At 41.6% G+C, this 21,647-nt stretch overlaps 1 protein-coding gene across 2 annotated transcripts in view; it reads left to right on the forward strand.

The window, feature by feature from the left end:
- CLVS1 (clavesin 1) overlaps positions 1-21,647 on the forward strand; it is a 154,005-nt gene that overhangs the window by 117,164 nt on the left and 15,194 nt on the right. For both annotated transcript variants that reach the window (XM_081069799.1, XM_081069800.1), the window contains exons 4-5: positions 8,418-8,528; positions 11,596-11,831. In XM_081069799.1, the coding sequence (XP_080925925.1) occupies positions 8,418-8,528; positions 11,596-11,831 (347 nt within the window). The remainder of the gene's footprint in view (positions 1-8,417; positions 8,529-11,595; positions 11,832-21,647) is intronic.

The following is a 21,647-nucleotide window of genomic DNA, read 5'->3' on the forward strand; positions in this document are numbered from 1 at the left end:
TCCGGGGATCTTAGCTCTGCTCTATCTTCACTCACTCCCTGGTGACCTCACAAGCTGATGGGTGTAAATATCCTCTACAAGCTGATACCTACCAAGTCATCTCCACAGCCCAGATGTCCCCTACCTTTCATTGTTTGTGTCTGAGCTCATCAGGGCAGGATAACCTATCTGTGTCTGGTTTTTCTAACAGAATGAGTGTTTATTTCTCACTCCCACAAAATCCTCTACTGCTGTCCTGACTTAGGCAGCTCTTTTGGGCATGGGTCTCTTCTCTAATAAACAGCTCATAGGTTGGGGCTCCTTCCATTCTGGGACTCCCCCATCTTTGGGGTCTCGGAGTCCTTCACTTCCAGCCATGTGAAGAAGGGAGAAAGAGAGGGAGGATTCACAGCTATTTTGTGTTTGGGTCTGGAAGTGGTGGAACTTACTTCTATGTATATCTCCTTCTCCAGAGTTGAGTCATATGAGTAACCTTGAGACAAGTGGACTAGGAACGTAGTTTGGCCTGGCTCCGGGGAGGGGGAGAAGACCAGGGGATTGGTGAGTTCCATCAACATCAACACAAGACGGAAGGAACAGTACCACAAATGTTATGACTTTGTCTAAGTCGGTCCTGATAGAATCCTCCCTACTGTTTATTTTGGAGATAGGTTATTGGTAGTTTTTGATGTAGAGAAGTGGTTTATATTTAGTGATTAGAAAGTAAACTGTGCGAAATACAAGAAAATTCCCAGCAGACTCAAATCTCCTGTAGAATAAACCCAAGTTAAAATGAATACATCCATGCTATAAAAAGTACAATGTTCCCAAATAAGGTAGGACCTTATATGGAGACATTCAGCTTCACCTTTAAAAATCCCAAAGTGCTCATTAAGAAGACTTCTTCATTCTGTTCTAATAACAATTTTAACTCTCTAAATGACAACACGTTCAAACCATGATGAAGGCCCTTTTGTGTAAGTCACATACAGTGCTGTAGCTAAAACAAGATTAGACTATTTTCACTTGGATTTGATATTTATGCTTATGAAAGGTTTATTGTTTAATCTGAACTAGGAAGCATATACATTCTTAAAGCCCATGAAGATGGTCAACAGTCCAAATTTTGCAGATGCATAGAGTTTAAATGAGCCTATAGTAGATAAGAGTTTTGACTGTAGGAACTGACAGGTCTGGATTCGAATTCATTCAGTCTCTTACTTGATGTGTGAATTTGGCCAAATTTTTAACTCCTTTCACTAAGACATTTCCTCATCGGTAAAATTGGGACAATATAGATAATACGTACATAATACCTACATAATATTGTCATGATGAGATATATGAGATAACACATATAAAATTTCCTGGTAGATGCGAAGTGCCCAATTTTTAGCTATGAACTTACCTTTACTGATTTTAATGTTTTTTAAATTATACCTATTAAGACTATAACATTTTATGACATTTGCTTATTACAAACTTAGTTACAGACCAAACACATTTGTGTGGTTAAAAGCTTAACATTTGCCAAAAGGTTTGCTTCAAATGACTTTGATGTTTCTCCTACCATGTTTCTTTCAACAAGAGACATGACGATTTTGTGAGATTAAGCACTGAGTGACCGGTTGAATCATAGGAAGCATAACAGCATCTCCTGGCATTGATTTTCTGCGCAAATCGTGATTCAAGCTCTCTGGGTTTCTCCGTGAATTGGCTTGTAAATAATGAACAACAATCATCTATTTACCACTTAGGGACTCTGGGGGGAAATTGAAGATGACGTATTGTGTACTCACCACAATGCATTTGCTATTTAACAGTCAGATATAACCCCTTTTTAAGGTTACTGTGGTTAGAGAAGCTGGAAGTGATTTTTATGGCAGATGGAGTTTCCATTGCTTGAGCTCAGTTCTGCTGACCCAGTGTCACCAGGCTGGATGAATCTGCATTCCACCCCTTCTCTCTGCCCAGTAGCCTTCACCTCCTCCAGTACAGTCACCTCCTTGGTCATCTCACCTGCCAGCAATGAGATTGCCAGAGCCAAGGAAGGATGGAGTCCTCCTATTTGGAGCTCTGTTAAGCAGGAAGTAAATATTGCAAATGAGACCATCTTGCTTTTCCTATTAATAAAGGCTTTCCAACCAGGTGTGAGGCAGATGCCAGTGTAATCAAGATTTTCTTTAAACTTACACATTTTCTGTTGTTTTGGCAGACACTTGACAGGTACACAATATGAGATGACTTTTTAAATCTATTTCCCTTTCTTCCTTCCTCCCTTCTTCCCTCCTTTTTTCCTTCCTTCCTTTTATGTTCTTGTTTTCTAAAATAGAGATCATCTGTAAGCTTATTCTTAGAAAATAGTGGGGCTAAGCAAAATGTCAAGACTCCGGGTGACAAAAATAAACTCTGGAAGACTCTCAAACATAAGTCACATGTTTATTCATCACCAAATCTTTGGTTAGCTCTTTTATATAAGGCTGTTTTGTTTGGCCTTGCCAGATACCATCATCACCTCTGGTTATCTAAACTGTTTATTAGCTCTGCTCTGAGGAACTACCATCAACAACAGAATCTAAACTCTGAATTCTGTGTCCTTCCATCAAACAAAGCACTATCATTTCCTTTGCTGCCACTGGACAATGAACTGACTGAAGACAAAGAGTGCATGCTACGTATCCCTGTGTTGCATTTTACTCGGAAGAGGAGCTCAGTAACTGCTTGTTGAACTGTCAAACAGATTTGGCTATAAAAGAGATCATCGAGGAATACTGTATAGGTGGCAGCCAGAGAAGGGCCTTGTACTTGAACTGCTGGTCTGGGCCAGTGTGACAGAAGGCACATTTCACTTACTGTGGTTAGGAGAATCACCCAAGAGTTATAATTGTTCCCGGATCTTCAGGTAAAACTTGGTCCCCTAGCACGCCCCAATCTGAACCTGCATAAAAAAAGCCCAAGCCCTTCCTAACCTGAAAAGAACACTGCATTGGTACAGCTTCTCAGAAGTCAAGAACGACTTCCAGGAGCATATATTTGAAGAAAACTCGGAGCCTGTAATCAGTTGGAGCCTTTGCCCAGCTGCCTCCCTAGTAAGCACATTCTGTCCTCTCTCATGCTTACTCCTGTATATATGAAATGCTTGGAGTGTGAGTGCTATTGCATGAGCTCTCTATTTCCTTGCAAATGGGTAGGCATGTGACTTTCACATTAATGACTGCTGCATAGTATTATAGAAAGCCATCACCATGAAACACAGCACTTTTAGAAGGCTCTCTTGCACCAGCGAAGTCCATTTATGCTGCTGAAAATGTTTTATCTCTCTGCTTTGGTGTGGGAAATGGGTGTCGTTAGTAGGACATGCATGAACTGAATAAATAAAGCCTACCTTCATCTGCAGACCTACATACATGCAGTTACATAAATGAGTGGGAGCCTCTGCCAAGCCTCTGAAAGATACTCAGTTACCGAAGGGAGGGAGGCAGAAGGTCCAAAGGACAGCTCATGGGCTCAGCTTCTTCGTTTTCATCTTTGCATTCGGCTTTCAGAGGAATCTTCATAGATGGGGGGATTTCTTAGTATTTGTGATTTTGAGCGGTCCCGTTCCAGTTTTCACATAAGATCAGTAGAAGAGGTAAGAAAGGAGAGTGAGAGACGGCAGTCAACGGGACCAAATCTCCCCAAGCTTCACAAGGTGATGTGATTTTAAGGTCAGGTGTGATTTGAACCATGTTATGATGTATGTTAGCCTGCAGGCATTACAAATCTTAGAAACTAGTACTCGTAAATGCTTCAGTATCCAGCAGGAAACTCAGCCCACTGCCGCTAGTAACATCTGTACCTGATTGTCAAAGAAAGAGAGGAAATCGTTTTGCCCCTAAATCCTGACTGAACACAAGAAAAGGCAGCAGAGTGATACTTGAATACTGTCACTGTGCAAATGAAGTGCCCATTAAACAATGAAGTACATTTCTAAAATGGATTGCAAGCACCATTTATGGGAGCCCAAGGCTCCCAAAGAAAAAAAAGGAGAACCCTTAGAATGTCCTGCAGTGTATGTTGTGCTTTACAATTGACCTTGGCATTTTTTTGTTTAACATTCCGTGTAAGGCAGACAAGATCACCCTTAGAAATGCCTCTACTATATTAAAAAAAAAAAATGGCTACTCCCATTTTGGGGAGTTTTGAAACAGTCGCAATAACCATTATCCTTTAATTTTTATTTTAAGATAATTGCAGATTCACATGCAGTTTAAAAGATAATACAGAGAGAACCCACATAGCCTTTACTTAGTTTGCCCCACAGGTAACATCTTGTAAAACTACAAAGCAATATCACAACCAGGATATTAACATGCATGCAGTCAAGATATAGAACATTGCCATCACCACAAGGATCACTTATGTCACCGTTTTATAGCCACACCCACTTCCTTTAACCCCTACCCAATCCTTTACCACTCATCTGTTGTTTCCATAATTGTTTCATTTCAAAAATGTCATATAGTCAGTGGAATCAGAATATAACCTCTCAGGGTTGGCTTTTTTTCACTTAGCAAAATTCTCCAAAGATTCATCCATATTAGTAACTGTTCCTTTTTATTAGTAATTGTTCCTTTTATTAGTAATTGTTCCTTTTCATTGCTAAGTACTATTCCATGGTACAAATATACCAAGTTGTTTAACCATTCACTCATTGAAGGATATCTAGATTATTTCCAGTCTGGGGCTATTGCAAATAAATCTGATATATTTTCTGTAGTTTCTCTTTTCAATTGTTTCACATGAACTTTCACAGAGTAAAAGTTTTTAATTTTGACAACATCTAACTTATTATTATTTTTTCATTTTATGGGTTATGCTTTTGCAGTCAAGTCTAAAAACTCTTTGCATAGTCTGAGATCCTAAAGGTTGTCTCCTATATTTTTTCTAAAAATTTTACAGTTTTTTATTTAAGTCCATGATCCATTTTGAGTTAATTTTATATGAGGTGTGTGGTTTATGTTAGTTAATTTTTTTGCCAATGGAAGTCCAATGTTCCAGCACTGTTGAAAAACTTTCTTTCTTCCACTGAAATACTTTTGCACCTTAGTCAAAAATGTGTTTTAGCATCAATTTATTTGAGTTTATACTGTTTGGTGTTTGCTTCAATCTGTAGGTTTAAGTCTCTTGCTAAATTTTGGAAGTTTTCAGTCATTATTTCTTTGAGTACTTCCTAAAATGCCCTCCTTTCTCCTCTCTTTCCAGGACTCTGATGTCACAAATGTTAGATATTTTGTTGTAGGCTCAGCAGGTCCCTAGACTCTGTTCATGTTTTAAGGTCTATTTTCTCTCTGTTGTTCACATTGGGTAATTTCTATTCTATTTTTCAGTTCACTGACTCTTTGTCCCTTCCACTCTGCTGTGCTTCTTTTTCTTCTTCTTTTTTTTCCCCTGCTTATTGTATTTTTCAGCTCAAAATTTCATGGTGGTTCTTCTTTATATTTTTTTTGCTAAGAGTTTCTATTTCTTTTCTGAGATTTTCCATTTTTTCATTTGTGTCAAGTGTATTCATAATTGTTTGATGAAGCATTTTTTTTAAATGATGGCTAAGTTAAAGCCTTTGTCAAGTAATGCTAACATCTTTGTCATTTGGTGTAGGCCTCAATTCAGTGTCATTTTTCATTCAGTTTGAGTTCTTTCAGTTTCTTGGTATGGGGAGTGATTTTTAAGTTTTAACTTGGACATTCTGTGTGAGTGAGAAATAAATCTTTATAGATTTAAATGATGAAAAGCAAGGGTTTCTATAACATTACCTAGACATTACCTGGCCTATTCTGAATGAGAGAAAATGGTAAGAATATATCTTTAGTAGTGGGAATATAGATAATTTTTCTTATTGTCTTTTTGTGTTTTCTAATTTTTCAAGTAATTTTTTAATCTAATTTTTACTTTTCTAGGATGAGTATTATTTTCGTAATAAGGAAATTGATACAATTAATTTAAAATAAACTGGGGGAAAGACAAATTTTATGATTTGAATATGTTTATAATTGGAAATGGTATTATATTTCTATTGAAAAATGCATGAAATGTGCAACTATTAATGCCATTTTCTTGAACCTAGGGTATATTTTTGATAAAACATACTCTTGAATCTCAGAGAACTCTGAAAAAGAAAGTGTTACATTATCATTGAATCAAGGCTTACCATCTTGAGATAGGTCTGCTCCAGCCCCTAAGAAATGCACGTCCCCGAGGGTGGTGAATCCATTTGGAGTCCTGGGAGACATTTGTGTGACAACTTCCCCTTTATCTGCAGTTTGCTAATGAGACCAGGCAACACACCAACAATGATGGGAATTGCTCATAAGACAGCTGTGTTGGCTGATTTTCCCTCCCTCATCTTTCCCTTTGCATGACACACACACACACACACACACACACACACACACACACACACACACTTCATTATTAATGTTAAGGCCAGAACATTTGAGCATTGCCTTACACTGGAAGCTCTTTCATTTGAATTGTATAGAAGGGACTTGAAAAAATGACCTGTTTCTACTCTGGCCCACACCCAGAACTCTGAGGCACAGGATTTTACGTGCATTTATCTGCACATAGTCGCTGGCTGACCTGAAGGAGATCAATAAGAGCATGTTGGGCCTTTGAGCTGACAAACTCAAGTCCAGGGTCAACCTAGAGAGAAACGACAGTCTCAGCCCTGTCTTTTGTCTTTCAATCTCCTCTGACTCAAACAGAAAACAGTCTAGATGCCCCATAGACTAAAACTAAGAGGCTCTAGATATTTTTAAAGGTTAATATTTTCTTTGAGATTTTGCCTATTGACTCTAGGGTGTTACTAACAGTTTCCTTCCACTTTACCAACATAAAAATGTGTAATATAATAGATTCTTAACAGAAATAAAACCCTCTTGTTGGCCATATTAAAAAAGATAGTAAAGGCCTGGTTTTATGGATAAACCCTTTCCTCTCGCTCTTCTCCTATAGCCCCTCAGAAGCCATGTGTGTGTGTTAAGGAAATATATCTCTGAACAACAAGTTCCAAAGACTAGTGCTTACCACTCACTGCAAAGGAAAAACTTTGGGGAATGGTCGTTTTTATTTTAAGGAGCTATAGAATTTTTAGATCCCAAACTGTACCTGAAAGAGAAAAGGCTACCTTGTAAGAACTTCTACATTTCTCAATTCAGATTTGGAATAGTGAGAGATTATGACAAATGTCCAAATTGGTATAAATGGTCTCTCCACCCTTACCGTAGTTTCATTAAATTTTTTAAATTAAAATAAACAAAACAAAAAATACATACCCTGCAAAACAAAGACCCTTTAGTGAAATTGTCTTGTTTAGCCTTGAAAATATTTAATTCCTTTGTACTCTGTAAAATGTCGAGATAGAACCAAAATTACTTTCAAGTTTTTCAAATGTCAACTTTTAAGCATAGTTCTAGTACTTATTGGAAACTAGGTCTTGGTGTGGAAAATGTTCAGAGATCTTATAGACTGAGAGGGTTCTGAAAAAAGTTAATAACCCTCTTTTCATCTACTAAAAATGACTCAGGCAAAGTATTTGGTACATCTGCGGGAAGCCGCTAGCTGCCTGAGCTGTTAGTTCAGACAGCCAGGCTTCTGTTTTCACCTCATCTTGCTTGCATTTTACAAAGATGCTTGTTGCAATGAAATTGATTGCTAGCACACTTGGCAATTCAAATTGCATTAGATGTTCCTTGTTATTTAATTCCATTAACCAAGATGAAGGCAACGCAATCTGGGGAAGCCCTTCATCAAGATCTCAGGACCTGGTGCTGTGGGAGTAGCTCAGATCTTATTCTGTGAATCTAATTAGCACGGAGAGAGCAGCGTCTCCTCTTCTAAAACACAAGTTTAGGCTCTGATCTGGATTCAAAAATTGGAACCATTTAAATAAACAATTATCTTATTTCCTGATATTTACAAAATGCGTTGATCCGCGGAAAAAGAGGGCCCCAATTAGGAGAATCAACTTGCCCATCATAAACCAAATATCTTTTCCCTGAGACCTACTGTGTGGGTCTCAGGATGAAGCAAGTGCGTAGTTCTGTAATCTGTGACAAAGTTGCGCGTAACCGGTGTCCGTCCGTGGATTTCAGAGAGCCCCTTGTCTTAAGATCGTTTGAAATTCTTTTCCAGCCCCTTCCTGTAGAGCCCTCACTCACCCAGAAAGGCCAGCCATTGTCATGATCACGCGTGGAGAGGGCTGGAGCAGGAGAGCAGAGAATGAGGCTGAGGAGAGCTGAGTCACAGGGGGAGGTGGGAGGCCAGAAAGTGCTGTGTTTTCTGTCTTTCTCCGACTGCTTCCGCGAGGAGAAACAGGTCGCTCTCGGGTTGCCGGGCCTCTGGCCCAGACTCACCTGGAACGCGCGCTAATCGGTGTGTGTCTCTGTGTCTCCGCCCAGGACAGCTTTCCTGCCCGCTTCGGAGGAGTCCATTTTGTCAACCAGCCCTGGTACATTCATGCCCTGTACACGCTCATCAAGCCATTCCTTAAAGACAAGACCAGGAAGCGGGTAATGAAAAGAAACGCCCAATGCGGGGAATGAGGGGTGGGGAGGGACAAGTACGGTGCCCCTCCTCTCAGTCTTTCTCTCTCGCCTTAGTTTTCTCTGTTTTTTTTTTTTTTCTTCTGCTGCTTTTCTGTACTCCCTGAGCATTTGAGCCCCAGCTGGAGTTTGCAAATGGCCTGGATTTAATCAATAATTTAATAGAACTGGGTTATTTTCAGAGTCCCAGTGACAAACCAAGGAACTCTGAAGGCACGCAAATACCAGATGCCCATTTTAATGCAAATGTTTCTGGGAGATAGGGGGTCAAACAGTTTCCTGTTTATGGAGTATTTTAATGGCTGGCATTTTGCCCTGCACATGTATGATTGCGATGAAAAATATTTGTAATTTGTTTTCCCCCAGAGGTTCTTGGGTCGTAACTGTCAGCTCTATCACCGTTGAGCCTGGGGAAGCATTCTTCGTTGGAAATAATAATGAAGAAGGCTTTTAAAATCTTAATTGCATCAGCTGATGACATTTGGGGAGCCAGCGAGCATGCTTCGTCAGCGCTGGCCTTTTACATGGCATTCTGGTTAGCTGAGAAACTGAACAGTCCTTAACCACTCTGAATCTTAGTTTCCTCATTTATAAAATGCGGATACTAACACTCACGTCAAAGAGTTGTTGGGATAATTTAATGAGACAACATATGAAAGCAGGTAGTACTCATTGCAGTAAAGATTCCGTGATTTTTATTTTTATCACTTAGGCCCTTTGCTTTCAAGCGTTCTGATTTCAGCTACTTCCTGGGTCAGGAGTATCACCTCTCAAGGGAACTTGGCCAGGGTCATGCTCACGGCATCTTACATATGATTCTATACCCAGGGACCCCCGTTCTAGGCACGTGCTCAGAGTACTCTGAGGGGAATGATGACCTAAGGCCTTCTCTCCCCCCCCCCACACACGCACACTCTGCAGGGTTCCTAACTCATAGACCTCAGATGCTTCCAGGTCCTTAGGAAATGTTGCGATAGGGCACAAGATGGGTCATTCCCCTGTCCCTTTCTCAAATGGGGAAGTAGGAACTAGAACTCACCAGCCTCAGGAGGTAGAGACATTCTGGGACATTTTGCAATCTGTCTGAGGCTCAGCACAGTGCTGAGGACAGAGAGGTGCCCTAGACTGTCCCCCATATATCCTCAGGGTTCCCACTGGCTTCATCTTTTATTTAGGAAGGAACTAGCAAGAATTCCTCCCACCAGAGCAACACTTGTTGCTCTGCCATAGAAGGAACTTTCTGGAGTTCTGGGTGCAGAACAGAAACAGACAGGTGGAGAGACCAGCTACTACCTGCTGAGATCCTCCACCCACAGGACCCCCAGGAGAGGGCCAGTTTCCACAGCCTTCCTTGTCCTTTACGAACCGGACGTATTGGGTGGGAGGGTACAAATATTTGCTCTTAACACTGGGCTTTTACTTAACTCCAACTTTTCTATACTTCAAATACTACAATTTCTCCTGTGAGGTGTTTTGCCAAAGTTAGAACACATGAATTTCCTCAAAAGAAATAATTCTTATTAAAATTTGGTCATACTCAATCCAGTGTCAGAAAATGTACATTGCTTTCTGAAGTGCTACAGTATTCTTCTGAAGACTTTTAGCACTTAACTTCTTGTCCCTTTCCTCTTTAAATAGTACCATTATGTCATAAATTAAAATAAATACAAAGAAGAAGGCAGCAAGTGTTTATTATATACTTATATGGTATATTGTAATATAGTATATAGTGTAATATAATACTTATATGGTATATTATTATACTATACTTACATATTTTAAAAATCACATGTATATTTCATTGTGTGTGTGTGTATAATTGATGGTCTTATACTTGGGGATAAGTTACGTGTATTGAGCCTGCAACATGAAAAAGTATGGAAATTGATGTTATTACTCAGATGTACTTTAAATAAACTTTCACGAGTCAATTCCTAAATTGCAGGCAATGGTAATTATCAACTTGTGGTTTATGCACTCTGTGCGTTTGTCTGAAAATAATTGAAATTTGGGGATGTTTTCATTCCTGATTGACCAATTTCTATCACCATCCATTATATGTTTAGAAGATGCAAACTTGTTTGGCTATTAGCAATCAATCCAGACATGAATAGAAAATGGCTGCAAAAATATTCCATGATAAAATCCCAGGTGACAGTTTTAAATGTCATTGACTAAGAATTGATTGAGCTTTTACCTCGTGCCCACACCACTCTGGGAGCAACAAGCATAATAGAAGTGTAAGAAAACACCATCCCTTTCTGTGTATTTTTGTCTTCCCGTTGCCAAGCAAGACATAAATGAACAAATTAAAAAAAAAATTAGAAGTCAGCGGATAATCAAGAGTTAATTGAGGGTAAAGGGGATTAAATATATGGTGATGGAAGGAGAACTGACTCTGGGTGGTGAACACACAATGGGATTTATAGACAATGTAATACAGAATTGTACACCTGAAATCTATGTAAATTTACTAACAATTGTCACCCCAATAAATTTAATTAAAAAAAAAAAAGAGTTACTTGGGGAAGGGGGTTGGAGAACCAGAGTGGGCAGGTGACAATGGGACAAATTTAGGAAGAAGCTGCCACTTGGTGTAGGCCTGGGAGTAATGGGGAGGATGAAGCGGGATCCAGAGGGTAAAGAGCACTGCAGTGGGGAGAACAGAGCATTGTGAGAACAGAGCTGCATGTGAAGCATGAGTAGGGCTTTGGAGGGTCTGCAATCACTACTCTTTTCATCAGTAGGGTTAATTAGAAGATGACTGTATGTGTAAATTTAGGCCATGGCCAAATAATACCCAATTTGTGCATACACTTCCTTTTTAAGGACTATTAATTCAGCCCCTTTCTGAGCAATACATTGACATTTCATAAAGACAAAGCTACAGACGCAAAATTGAATGCCTCCTTAAACATCATGATCACCAGCAGTGCATCTAATTTGTCATTGCTATATCGTGTAGTAGATTAAACACTCGGTCATATGTTTTAGATTAATTTTTTTTCTATTGCTAATTATCTTTTCTTCCTAGATCTTCCTGCATGGAAACAATTTAAACAGCCTTCATCAGCTAATACACCCTGAATTTTTGCCCTCTGAATTTGGAGGAACCCTTCCTCCTTATGACATGGGAACTTGGGCCCGGACGTTACTCGGTCCTGACTACAGTGACGAAAATGACTATACTCACACTTCTTACAATGCCATGCACGTGAAACACACGTCCTCTAATCTGGAGAGGGAATGCTCACCCAAGCCGATGAAGAGGTAAGGCCTGGTTCATCAGCCTCCCAGTCAGAGGTCACTGAGCACTTTGATTTGGGCCTATTGTGGGTTAAGTAATTGAAGACCTTTGTGGGCACAGAATGTGAAACAAAGAAATTGTAAAATATTCTCAACTGATTTTACTAGAATTGAAAGCAAATTGGGCTTGGTTGGCCCAGAAACATACTTATTCCGTTGTATTAAAGAAAACTGTTAAAAGCTAGGACCTTGTTCAAGTCATGATTGCAATCCTAGTCTGTGCGCAGTCTGTTAGTCACGCAGAATGGAATGTTGGGCCTTTGAGATAACACTGGATAGAAAAGCAACCTGCTAAGAGTCCCTATCATCCATGCATTTGGAACCATTTATTGAGCATTTACTTAGCTGTAGGCACTGATTAGGCACTGGGAGTATAAATATATTGAACAAGACATCAAAAGAACAGAGAAGTGGACCTGGGGAAAATCTGCTACGTAAGACTTCCAGCAATGTATTTATAAAGCGGGTGACATTTGAGCAGAACCCGGAAGGATGAAAATAAGCAGCCCAGGCTTTGAAAAAAGAGAAAAGACATACCAAGCAGAGGAACCACCCAAAGGCGTAGAGGCATTAGAGCAGGGGTGTCCAAACTTTTTTCAATGTTTTTCACCAAGGGTCATATGCGGTAAAATACCGCACTCACTCGAGGTGAAGTACGTATTGCCTCACCTGGTTTATTTAAGTAAACTAAAGATATTTTTGGAATTTTCTGTGGGCCAATAAAAAATGGATTGCGGGTCGCAGTTGGCCCGTGGGCCGCAGTTTGGACACCCCTGCATTAGAGGTGGGCCATTCTAGTGTGGCATATAGATGTGTACGAGTTGCGGATGACAGAGGACTTGTTATAAAGTTCCAGAGATTGTCGTGTCCAGGTTGTGAAGCATTAGGTTGGTGCAAAAGTAATTGCAGTTTTTGCAATTATTTTTCACCTTTTAAGCCATAATTACTTTTGCACCAACCTAATATGTTGCATACTATATTAGATGGAGTGTCATGGAAGAGGCTTTTTAAAAATGGATATACAAATAATATATGAGTGCTTTCTCATTATAGTCTCCTCATTTTTAAGGCTAAATTTCCCTTCAACCGTTACCCTCAATTCCAATTCCTACCCAAAGATAACTGCTGTTGTCAGGCTGAGGTGGATCCTGGCACTTGATTTTCTATACATTTCATGCAGCTATACACATCCATAGAAAATGCCTAATGTGTATTAGTTTGCTAGGGATGTTGTAACAGAGTACCACAGACTAGCTGTCTTCAACAATGAAAATTGATTTGCTCACAGTTCTGGAGGCGAGAAGTCCAAGATCAAGGTGTCAGCAGGGTGAGTTCCTTCTGAGGCTTCTCTCCTCGGCTCGTAGATGACCGTCTTCTCCCTGTGTCTGCACATGTGTGTGTCCATTTGTGTTCATATTTCCTCTTTTTATAAGGACGGCAATCATACTGCATTAAGGCCTACCTCATTTGACCTTAATTACCTGTTTCAAGACTCTATATCCAAATATAGAGACCGTCTGAGGTCCTGGGGGTTAGGACTTCAACATACAAATTTTGGGAAGACACTTCATCCCATAACATATTGTTATGTAACATCTTCCCATATTAGAAAATCTAGACATATCTCATGATTTTAATGTAGCATAGTATTCCAGAACATGGATATGTCACAGTTTAGTCATTTCCTTTTGGTGGACATTCAGGTGGTTTCTCTCTCTCTCTCTCTCTCTCTCTCTCTCTCTCTCTCTCTCTCTCTCTCTCTCTCTCGTACAAACAAAGTTCAGTGAATGTCCTTGATATCTCCTCATTCTGATAGGAAAGTTCTTTTGGGTAGACTTGGAGCCCAGTAGTTGCTGGGGCAGAGGGTGTGTGCATTTTTCGTTTTAGTCCACACTGCTGCGATGACCTCCAAAACAAGCATGCTAATTGACAGTCCCACCTGGTGTGTGTGTGAGACGCTTCTTTCCCAAACACTTGAAAAGTACTTGATATTATCCAACTTTAATTTCAATGAAAATCCAGTTGGTAGGACAACTCTATATCATTTTTGTTTTTATTTGAATTTCCCCATGAGACATAGTTAAGCAGAGAAATGACATACTAAGTTCTGGGTTTTATAAGGATCATGGAATTAGCAGGGAAGTGGAGACTAACAGGCATCCGAAGGCTGCTGCAGAGGTTCTGGTGGGCAGATGAGGGTCAGAACCAATGCCGAAGCAGTGGAGGACAGGCGGAATTCTGGAGATGTTTGTGGAAGGAGGAGTGGCACTGTGGGAGACTCCTATGGATAACTAGGCCAGAACAGCGTGTCCAGGACGGGGAGCTCCTCATTTTTTGCTCTGTGGGGAATATTATTACACTCAAATATCTGGAAAGTCTCTTGCCTGGGATTGCAGGGATCTGGCAATTCATTTACTCTCCAGTTAATAGTCCACATTCTCTGGGAAGTGGCTGCCATGGTGGCTGAGGGGTTGACTTTGTGTCTACAGTGAGGGGGCTAACCTTCTTGGTATGGATGGGATGGTCGGTCCTGACCTACTTTCCATCCAGGGAGCTTCACGTAATGATGACAATGACAACTCACACTACTGACACGGTTCTGAACCCTTTTCCGCATTAACTCTTTAAATCCTCACCACAAATGTATGAGAAAGGTATTATCATTATTCCCATTTTACAAATGGGACACAGAGAGGTTAGGCAACTGCTCAAGGTCACACAGCTAGTCAGTGGCCACGCTGGGTTTCCGGCCTGGACAGGCTGACTCCGTGCTCTGTGTTCATGTCTTCTATAAGATACGGCCTACTGTCTGCTTCTCCTCGTACATTCTATCCTCAGCTAATATGCCAACCCTCTCCAATCCCTCATGGGCAGGGGCAATGACTCCTCACACAGCCAGTCCCTACCCTATCTCTAGAGGCTTTGGGATAAAACCATCATACCCTTATATATGTCTTAGCTTCCAAAGCCAAGTGGTATAAAACAGGAATTTGCCACTCTTTCCCCAGATGATCAGTTACCAAGTTACATCTCTTTTGGGAGACCAGACATATCCTGACTTCCAGTTCCAGCTCTGAGTTGATGTTGAAGGTCAGAGGAGGTGACAGTTTCCATTATTAGATGGTGAGATCTGGAGGGTAAAGTCTTTGTCTAATTCTTATTTACCTCATCTTCTCCCCAAGAATCCAGCTCAATGTCCAACAACATACAGCAGACACACTATACATACTTGCCAGATATGAATCAATTAACATTGAAAGCCACTACCTCCCAAACCCACCCTTGGCACACTTTTCCAGTTGCTTCAGCCAAATCGTCAGCTCCCAGATGGAAAGAGTTCATTTCCCCTGCTTTCCTAAGACTCCCATGGATCCTGCCTAGGATCCTAGATAAGACGTGCCCACAAATCACTATAGTACACTGCAGAATGGGGGTGGTAGTATAAGGGGGGTAGAAACTTCTCCGCGTTCTGAGGAAGCATTCACTCATTTCAACCAGGAAGTCTCTTAGAGAAGTCCTCCTGGAACAAAGCATAGCTGACCTGGGTTCTGGAGAATGGTAAGACACCAAAATCAAAATCCAGGCCTAGGCCCGAGAAGTCAGCAGTTGCATTCATATCTCATAACCCCACCAAGGCCAGCAAGGTGTCCTGCCCACTCTGGCTGCCTTTGGTGGCAGCATCCTTGAGACTTTGCATGCAGGATTTCAGGCAGTGGGATGGGCAAGGAGGAGACTGTTGCCAGCAGGGACAAGGAGGGATCCCACTTGTGGAGGGACTGTGCCTGCCATCAGGTATCTCACTGATGGAATCTGCAGTAACTGAGCAAATTACAGGGAAAGAACAACCACGATTCTCAGCATCTTTTGACCTCTCAGGATCTATAGGGACGTGGGAAAATTGAAAACAGAATTGGAGGAGACCTTAAAGGTCACCTCCAGTTTCCAACCTGATGTAGTTGTCTGTTCTTCAGTACAGGTTGTCGGCCAGACTCATTTGCAGTGTCCAGAGGTGGGCAGGCAGCTTCAGGGGCAGCATGTTCCCTGTAGCATGGCTTTAGGAGGAAGTACCTCCTGATTCTGAGCCAGATGACCTGGGTCTTTCCTGTGCAACAGTGTTGTACCTTCCAGTGAGTGGACATTACATATACTCCTAACCCCTTCCATAGTTCCCAACAGTCTTCAGGTCCAATCATTCCTCTCATTAATTTCCAAATAAACATCCGTGTCTCAGCACTAAAAGAGAGCTCCAAGACCGATAACAGTGGAGCTGTGCTCCTTCTGGAAGCCCGGAAATTACCACAAGCAAAAAACGCATTTTTTCTTCCCTTGTGCGTAAGTGAGCAGAATGGAGTTATCACTACACCAGCACGTGTGGCCCTCACAGTCCAGCTGCACCAGCCACCCAGGCCAAATGGAGTCACTTGGAGGAAAAGCAGAGCCAGAGCACCTTTGAAGATACATGGAGAGGTGTTTAATGTGCAGAATCCAAGGCAGAGGGTAGTGGTCATGCCCATTCTGGCCTTATCGATTTAGTAAATATTTAGCGACCATCACCTCTGTGCTGATGAAGTCCCCTGTCTTTCATGGAATTGAAAGGCCAGTGTCAGCAAAGCCCCTCATGCAATAAGTAACGGTATTATACCACCATGCAGAAAAGCATAAACATAACATTTTGGTTATGGATTCTGTACTGACTTTACAAGTTGAAATGACATAGCAATGATTCCGCCGCCTTTAATATGTATTTACATTTAAAGATGCTTGTTCCCAGGCTTTCTTTTAAAGCTACACAATAACACCATTCATGTACTCAAAACAGTCAAGTCTTGTAATTTCCAGGAAGGTTGGGATTAGTTTTTGATGCACCTTGATCATAGATAAAGTTGGGCTGAGTATATGCAATAATTCCAGTTTTTGTTTATTTATTAAACTTCTAGCACTCATCAGAAATTCAGAAAATTATTTATACAGGAAGAGTGCTAAAAGTGTTGAGCTCCATCTCCACTTGCTCCAGGGGAGAATGGCCCCCACCTTCAGATCCACCCTAGTTTACACTATATGGTGGGCGATTCAAGGGGCCAGTGTTTTGGGGTCTTATCCAGCTGTACTGAGTCAGGAGGTAGGACTACTTTTTGATCCTTTTGACAAATGCCTTCATCTGTATGTTCCCTAAATACCCTTCCTGGATCCCGCATGGAAGAAGTGGATCGATGTCATAAAGACATCGTGAGCCGCCTTATTTTTTGAGTGGGGAGGAGAAGTTGAGATGCCTAGATGAGTTCACATTTCTGATCCAGAAGGAAAACTTAGATCATTGTTTTCCCCGCTTGGCCCCTGCCTGGGTGGTAAAAGTCAGTTTAACTGTTTTCAGCTGTCAGTAGAATTGGCCATGACCTTGGTGATCTTTCCGCATGTAGCCCTCTTTTTGTAGGGTGAATGTAAGCATGTGCTCGGTAACTACTCATTTCCGGCAAAGTCATACATCATCATGAAATACAATCCATACAAAAAGAATGAAGGGTGGCGGTGTGGGAACAGGGGGACCCTTGTCTTCTAAGCAGTCAGGGTGAAAAGGGGCTGGTTAGCTGTGTAGCCTGGGAACAGATGTTCCACAGGGATGTTACATTCAATCCAATTTCATAATGCATCATTTCTTAACAAATGACCCACAGTCTCAGCTGCCCCTTCCTCTAAATTGTCTCACGACTAGTGGTTTCCGGCTCAAACAGAATTTAACTTAATTTTGGGGTGTCATTCCTACTCAGGCAGCTAATGCCTGAGATGTTGCTTCCAGAAGCAAAGACCTCTTGCTAAGTCATAAAAGCCCAGTGTTTTACGTATGCTATTGGGTACTGGTGTATATCATGCATGCTGACAGGAATTTGTTAACATTTGAGAAAGAACAAAGAAACAGAGCTGCTTAGCCTCCTCGTTACTCATTCATTTGGCTGAGATGGATATTCTGCTTTAGCACAGTTTTCTCTTCTGTGGCAGAAAAGAAGGGGCCTTCTCCTTCCAAGCACATCCTCTATAACCATGCAACGTTAGAGTGAAAGGAAATCTATACCACAAATTTGGTCAATAAGAAAATGAATGGAGCTAGATAAAATGTTGGGTACAGGTATGTTTTCTCTTCTTGTTTAAAGAGTGGCATGTCACATGATGAGATAGAGTTTTGAGCTCCTGGCAAAGCAGAAGTAGGATTGAATTAGAGGGAAATGGACAGATGTGGGTGAATGTACTGGGTGCAGTTTCAGGTGTATGTTCTAAACGATTCCTGGTTGCTGAAGCACCACGGTCAGGTGCAATTATTTGGAAAGGGTGATGTCGTCGAAGCAAGAAAAACAAAGAACATTTCTTTCTTGTGAACATATTGCTGTTGGTAAACAAACATTTTGTCTGATTTCAATAAAGCTGACGCTTAGTATGCCCAACATCTAGCCAGCAATGAATCTCTCTTATAAGCTTTAATGATCATGTGGATGAAAACAAACATATGACACAATATGTGATAAAAATCTCTTTGCAGTGTCATTAAAAAAACAACAACAGTGTGCTGCTTGCATACAGAATTACGGTTCCTCTAAACAGGGTTGAGTTTTTACGTCAAGGCCGTAACACTGCTGAGATTCCAGCATCTCACTGCAAACCCCTTCATGGTTCCACTTGGGATGCTCTGTGTTCCTATTACAGGGGCGATCAGCCCTCATGAGCCCTGCTCCATTTGGCTCCTCTGGTCTTCAGGACGGGCCTCTGGGGTGCCGTGCACCTGTCCCCACATCCTAACCCTGCCTGCCTGCTTTCGCTTCGTGACTTTGAGGCAGTGGTTACACCCCCTTTCCCCCTTTCTATTTGTCTTTATTTCCCAATCTTACTAGATGTGGGTTCTGGTCATTTTCTTCCACTGATTTTTTTTTCAGTTATATGACCTTGGGTAAGTCATTTAGCCTCTTGGAGTCTTGGCTTCCATGAAATGGATGCAGCCCCAGGGAGTCTCTGACAGCAGGGTGAAAAATTATACTGCAAATCACTAAAGAGGAGCAGCACGATAGATAGTACTTTCTTCCCCAACGTTGTTCATACAGATTTCCATTCTGGTAGAGGTTTGATTTCTTTCCCAATGGAAATTTCTCCTGAATAATGAAAATTCCACCCCCACAAAAAACCCCAACAATAACACACACACACACACACACACACAGGCAGTGATGTGGCTTGAAGGGAAATGCCTTGAATTCCTGTTTAGAAGTCAGACTTTGGCCAGTTCCCTCTTCTCTACCTTCATTTATGCGTGGGGCCAGTATCAGGCCTTTTGTATCCTTGGAGCCCTCCACCCAGAATGTGGCCAGGCTCAGTGGCTGCAGAGCACAGAAGGCAAAGCCAAAGACGAGGAGGGATGAGTGACGCAGACCCCCTTGCCTCTCTTCCTGCCTGTCCTGCTCTCAGCCTGTCCCACTTGGTCTTGGATAACAGTTAATCTCTATTGGTCTTTGACAGAGTTGCTCCTTTCTCTCCGTCCTTCTGATCTAAACGGTTATCCATGTGATCTTGTGCATAATCTTTTAAAATCATAATGATGTCACCCCTTTGCCTAACACCCTCCAAAGACTTCCCACTGGTCTTCTGCATGAGATAAAGGCTGCCCCCCTTAATTGCAGGTCCCGGCCACACTGGCTTCTGTCCATCCCTGAATGTACCAGGCTTGGTCCAGCTCCAGGGCCTCCCCTGCTCTGGAATGCTCTTAGCCTCCTCACGGCCAGCTCCTCATTCATGAGGTCTGGCTCCCTCAGCCACTCCCCTGAAGGAAGTTCTGTACCCTCCCCGTCCCGATGAGCACCCCCTTCCCATCCTGCTATTCTCTATTGCTGACCTCTGTTTCCTTCTATATTGGGATCACAATTCCATGAACTGTGCTATTTTATTCACCAATATGTATCCCATGCCTCATATAATCTCTAGTATATAATAGATGAACAATGTATATTTTCTGAAGAAGGAAGGAAGAGGGGAGGGAGAGGGGGTGGGAGAAAAATGAGAAGGGAAAAGGGAAAGAAGGAAGGAAGGAAGAAACTGTATGGCAGTAAATGCTGTTAGGAACACAGTAATTTGTAGCGTGATAAGGAAAGTTATCAACCATCCGTCATGGAGAAAGATAATAACACGGTCTTTGTAATCAGTTTGATCAGAATTTGAAATTGTCTTTAGGGTTATCAGTAACTGACTCCTTAATCTCGTTTTCCCAGTTTCTAGATTTTCATTAACAATGGACATTTACAATATTTATGTTTTTGAAAATTGTATTCATTTATTTATTCAACAAACATGTATTGAGTACCTACCTGGCACCAAGATACAGTGTAGGATAGAGAATATTTAAGAGACCAGGATCTAAAATCAGAGCCTGTGGGTTCAAATTAGTTGCTGTGTGACCTAAGTAGCTATCTCTCTGTGACCTTGTTTGCCCCTCCTAAGGCGGATAATAATAGATCTGCCTTATTATTGTCCTGTGACAATTGGATGGACTGAGTGTGAGTGTTAAGTACTGCGGCTAGAGCTGTTAGTGGGCAGATTTCTCCATCTCGCTGGTCCATAGTCTATGAGGGAGACAGACTACTCACATTATTATACAAGCAGCGTCACATGATCACCATGACAAGTGCTTTGAAAATTACAATGACTGAGAGGGTGCCCTCTGGGGGTCTTGACTTAGTCTGGGCATTGGTGGTCAGGGAAGGCTGCTACATAAGGAGGAAGCTACACAGAAGTTGGTGCTTGAAGAATGAGAGAAAAAGAATTTTCTAGGCAAAAGGAGGAGGAGTGGAGATGGGAGCAAACATCCTACATTTGGAAGGGGCAGGGCCAATTCCAGGGACTTCTTTGTTTCACCAATGATAACATGCTTTTTTTCACATTAAAAATCCCTGAAGTCAGTACATATTGTTCTACAATTCATGACGTCTTAGGTTCGGTGAAATACAGATTTAAAACGAAAACAAAAGGGACCAGAGAGGGTGGAGAGCAGAAAGTGAGGAGAAGAATGACAGGGAATGTGTGCAGGGAGGGGCCTGCCAAGAAGGGTCACGTGGATCTTGGTAAAGATTTTGAACATTATCCTATGAGCAAAGGAAAGTCATAGAAAGGTTTTAAGCAAGGGAGTGATTTGAAGATGTGGGATTATTAACACTTTCACTCTGTCTGTTGTGAGGAGAACTAATTGGAGTAGCGGAGAGCAAAAGCAAGGAGACAACCTGGGGATATTGGAATAGTGCAGGCAAGAGACCATGGTAGTGAGACTGGGGTGGCCAGGGTGGAGGGAGCGAGAATACAGACTCCAAAATATTTAGTGGGTACAATCAACAAGACCTGATGATCCAGTGGTCACGGGGAATGAAGACAAAAGTTTTCGGAATGACTGGAGGTCTCTGGCATGTGCGACTGGATGGAGAGCATTCCTGTTTCCCAAGATAGGGAACTCTGGAGAAGGAGCTCCCTGAGGAAAAGATCCAAGGTGTTGACCACTCTATGCTTCCTGAAACTCACTCTATCCTCTTGGCTCCTGGGACATCACTTCTGGTTCACCTCCTATCACTTTGGATATTCGCTCTGGAGCTCTTCTCCATTCCCATGACTTGCATTCTTTTTTTTATGCCCATGAGCATCTAATTTATAACTCTTCTAGAATTCTCTTCTGAGCTTTAGAACCATATATGCAACTGCCTACGTTAGCCCTCATGCTGACTGAACTCATAACCTTCTCCCCAATCTTGTTGATTCTACCCA

This window comes from Rhinolophus hipposideros (genome assembly GCF_964194185.1).
Source record: "Rhinolophus hipposideros genome assembly, chromosome: 13".
NCBI lineage: Eukaryota > Metazoa > Chordata > Mammalia > Chiroptera > Rhinolophidae > Rhinolophus > Rhinolophus hipposideros.